Raw genomic sequence first — 2608 nt, 5'->3', positions numbered from 1 at the left:
GACCTGCCGGGCCGCCGGGCACGGCTCGTCGTGAGGGACCGGAGGGGGGGGGGAGGGGGGGGCTGGCGTGCGCGGAGAGCGAGGGGGGGAGGGAGGGAGGGAGGGGGAGGGGGAGAGGGAGGAGGAGAGGGAGGAGGAGAGGGAGGGGGAGGAGGAGAGGGAGAGGGAGAGGGAGAGGGAGGAGGGAGAGGGAGGAGGGGGGGGAGGGCGCACCAGCGAGAGGCAGGGGGCGATGCAGGCGTTGAAGATTGCGGTGAGGACGATGAGCCAGCGCATCGGCAGGAGGTAGAGCAGGCCGAGCTTGCGGTAGCACGAGATCTTCGAGCGGAAGATGCCGCGGAAGTGCTCCATGCTCACTTGGTCCCACCCGATGGCCCACCGGAGCCGCTGGCGGTAGAGGGCCTTGAAGCCGCTCGGAGGAAGCTCGCCCGAGCGCGCCTCGGGGCAGAAGCGGAGGATGCGCACGCTGCCGAGAGCGACGCGCGTGGACAGCTCGATGTCCTCGGTCTGCACGTCGCACCGGAACTGGTACCTGCGGCGGCGCGACGCGGGCTGCTGCCTGCAGTCTGCAGTCTAGGGACGGCGCGGTGTAGGGGAGGCGGGGCGGGGCTGGGGGGGGTGGGGCAAGCGCGGGGGCGGGGCTTCACTGGTTCAGCGTCGCGACGCGCCAGACCGCGTTCGAGCCTCCGAAGACGCCCATCGCGGTGATGAACCTGCGGGGCGGGGCGGGGACGCGTCGTGGACGGGTCGTGGATCCTGCGCCGCCGGCCCTCGCGGCGGCGCACTGCAGCGCGGGGAAGTAGACGAAGTGGGTGACGAAGAAGGAAGTGACTGGGAAGTGTCTAGGAAGTGTCTAGGAAGTGCACTGCAGCGCGGGGAAGTAGACGAAGTGAGTGACGAAGAACTCGGCGTTGATCCAGTAGGCCTACTCACGCCTACCGCCGTGAAGAGCCGAGGCTGCCTCTCGAAGAGGGAAGGCGCGCGGCTTCCGGCGGCCATCGGGCTGCGGGTGATGCGCAGGTAGGTGGAGCCCTGCACGCAGTCGACGCCTGCGCGACACACCAGGGACGCGGCGTGGACATGCCGACGCGTTTGACGAGAAGCCGCTCGTGCACGGGCGGCACTGCGCGCGCGCATGCGGGCGAGCCCACTGGGAAGGGTCTGGGAAGGGTCTCGGAAGGGTCTCGTCAGTGTCTCTCGGAAGGGTCTCTCGGAAGTGTCTCGGAAGTGTCGCTCGGAAGTGTCTCGGAAGTGTCTCTCGGAAGTGTCTCGGAAGCGTCTCTCGGAAGGGCCCTCTCACCGTACGCGCGCATGTAGGCGGTGGCGACGAGGAGGGACTCGGGGTCGGGGTGGTGGTCCGCGTCGTAGATGGCGACCAGCTCCGAGTCCACCATCCGGCTCATCGCTGCGTTGATGTTCTCTGCCTTAGAGTGCGAGCCGATGACGTTGAGGATCCGCAGTGTGCGGCCGCCCGGGTAAACCTTGCCGTCGAGCCGCGCGAGGTCGGCCTCGACGGGGAGGGGCGTGGGCGTGTTGTAGCACAGGATGAGCGTGAAGGCGGCCGGGTACTCGAGCCGCGACAGGATGTGCTCCACCGTCTCCATGAGGATGTGCTGCTCGTTTGGCAAGTAGCACGGCACGATGACAGTCATCGACTGCGTGGCGAGCGCGGCGCGGAGGCGGGAGGTGGAATCGCTGTGGCCGGTGCGCGTGGTGCGCCGGTCACACAGCCGGCCGATGAAGCCGCCGATGGAGGAGACGAGCAGCAGCAGCACAAACACATCGCAAAACGTCAGGAGCCCGAAAAACACCCACTCCGGACGGTTCATGGGCATGGGCTCGAGGCCGCCCGAGCCCGACTCGCCCGAGCCGGACCCGCGCTCGTCCCACGCCGCGTCCGGCCAGCTCTCCCCGAGGAGCAGGCGCAGCACCTGCTCGGGATGCATGTGCACGACGCAGTCGCCGGCCGCCGCCAAATCCTCCCTTTGAAAAAGAAAAAGACCGGAACGGCCGATTTTTTTCGCGGTATCCGCGGCGGGATATGGCGGGATATGGCGGGATATGGCGGGATACCGGGAGATACACGCGGATATGATGAGATACGGAGCCCCCACCACCCTCGCCTCGCCCTCCCGCCGCCTCGCCGCTCTCGCTCGCCGTTCGCCGTTCGTTCGCTCGCCCGCTCCCGACTTTCTACTTCCTCGTGACCCATCTCGCCGTTCGCTCGCCCGCTTGCGCTCGACCTCCTACTTCCTCGTGATCCACCGCCGCCACCCTCGCCTCGCCCTCCCGCCGCCTAGCCGCTCGCTCGCCGCTCGCTTCCCCCACACCGCCGCCACGCCGCCACGCCGCCGCCGCCCCCCACCTCGCCCACGCCGCCGCCTCCCTCCACCTCCCCCACACCGCCCCCGCCGCCGCTAACGACGCCGGCCTCCCTCCACGTCGTCCACCCCCTGCGCCCGCCCTGAGGCCTTCAATGACAGCCAGGGAAGGCCTCCCTCTTAACGTCCTACGGCCGCCACCACCAATTATCGCGCGAAGCCTTCCCCCGACCCTGCAGCCTTCTTTCGACCCCGTCAGAAGGGGGGCCCCTACTTCGCTCCGGAGG

General features: G+C 69.0%; 1 protein-coding gene across 1 annotated transcript in view; it reads right to left on the bottom strand.

The window, feature by feature from the left end:
- Window positions 1–1946, bottom strand: part of EMIHUDRAFT_96395 (hypothetical protein) — a gene marked incomplete at both ends in the record, with an annotated part of 3068 nt that extends 1122 nt beyond the window's left edge. The window contains 5 exons of the mRNA XM_005767075.1: window positions 214–532; window positions 648–713; window positions 867–925; window positions 1039–1049; window positions 1301–1946. Of these exons, the coding sequence (XP_005767132.1) occupies window positions 214–532; window positions 648–713; window positions 867–925; window positions 1039–1049; window positions 1301–1946 (1101 nt within the window). The remainder of the gene's footprint in view (window positions 1–213; window positions 533–647; window positions 714–866; window positions 926–1038; window positions 1050–1300) is intronic.
- Between the last annotated feature and the right edge of the window lie 662 nt (window positions 1947–2608).

This window comes from Emiliania huxleyi (assembly GCF_000372725.1).
Source record: "Emiliania huxleyi CCMP1516 unplaced genomic scaffold EMIHUscaffold_5, whole genome shotgun sequence".
Lineage (NCBI taxonomy): Eukaryota > Haptophyta > Isochrysidales > Noelaerhabdaceae > Emiliania > Emiliania huxleyi.
This window is presented reverse-complemented; position numbering and strand designations above follow the sequence as displayed.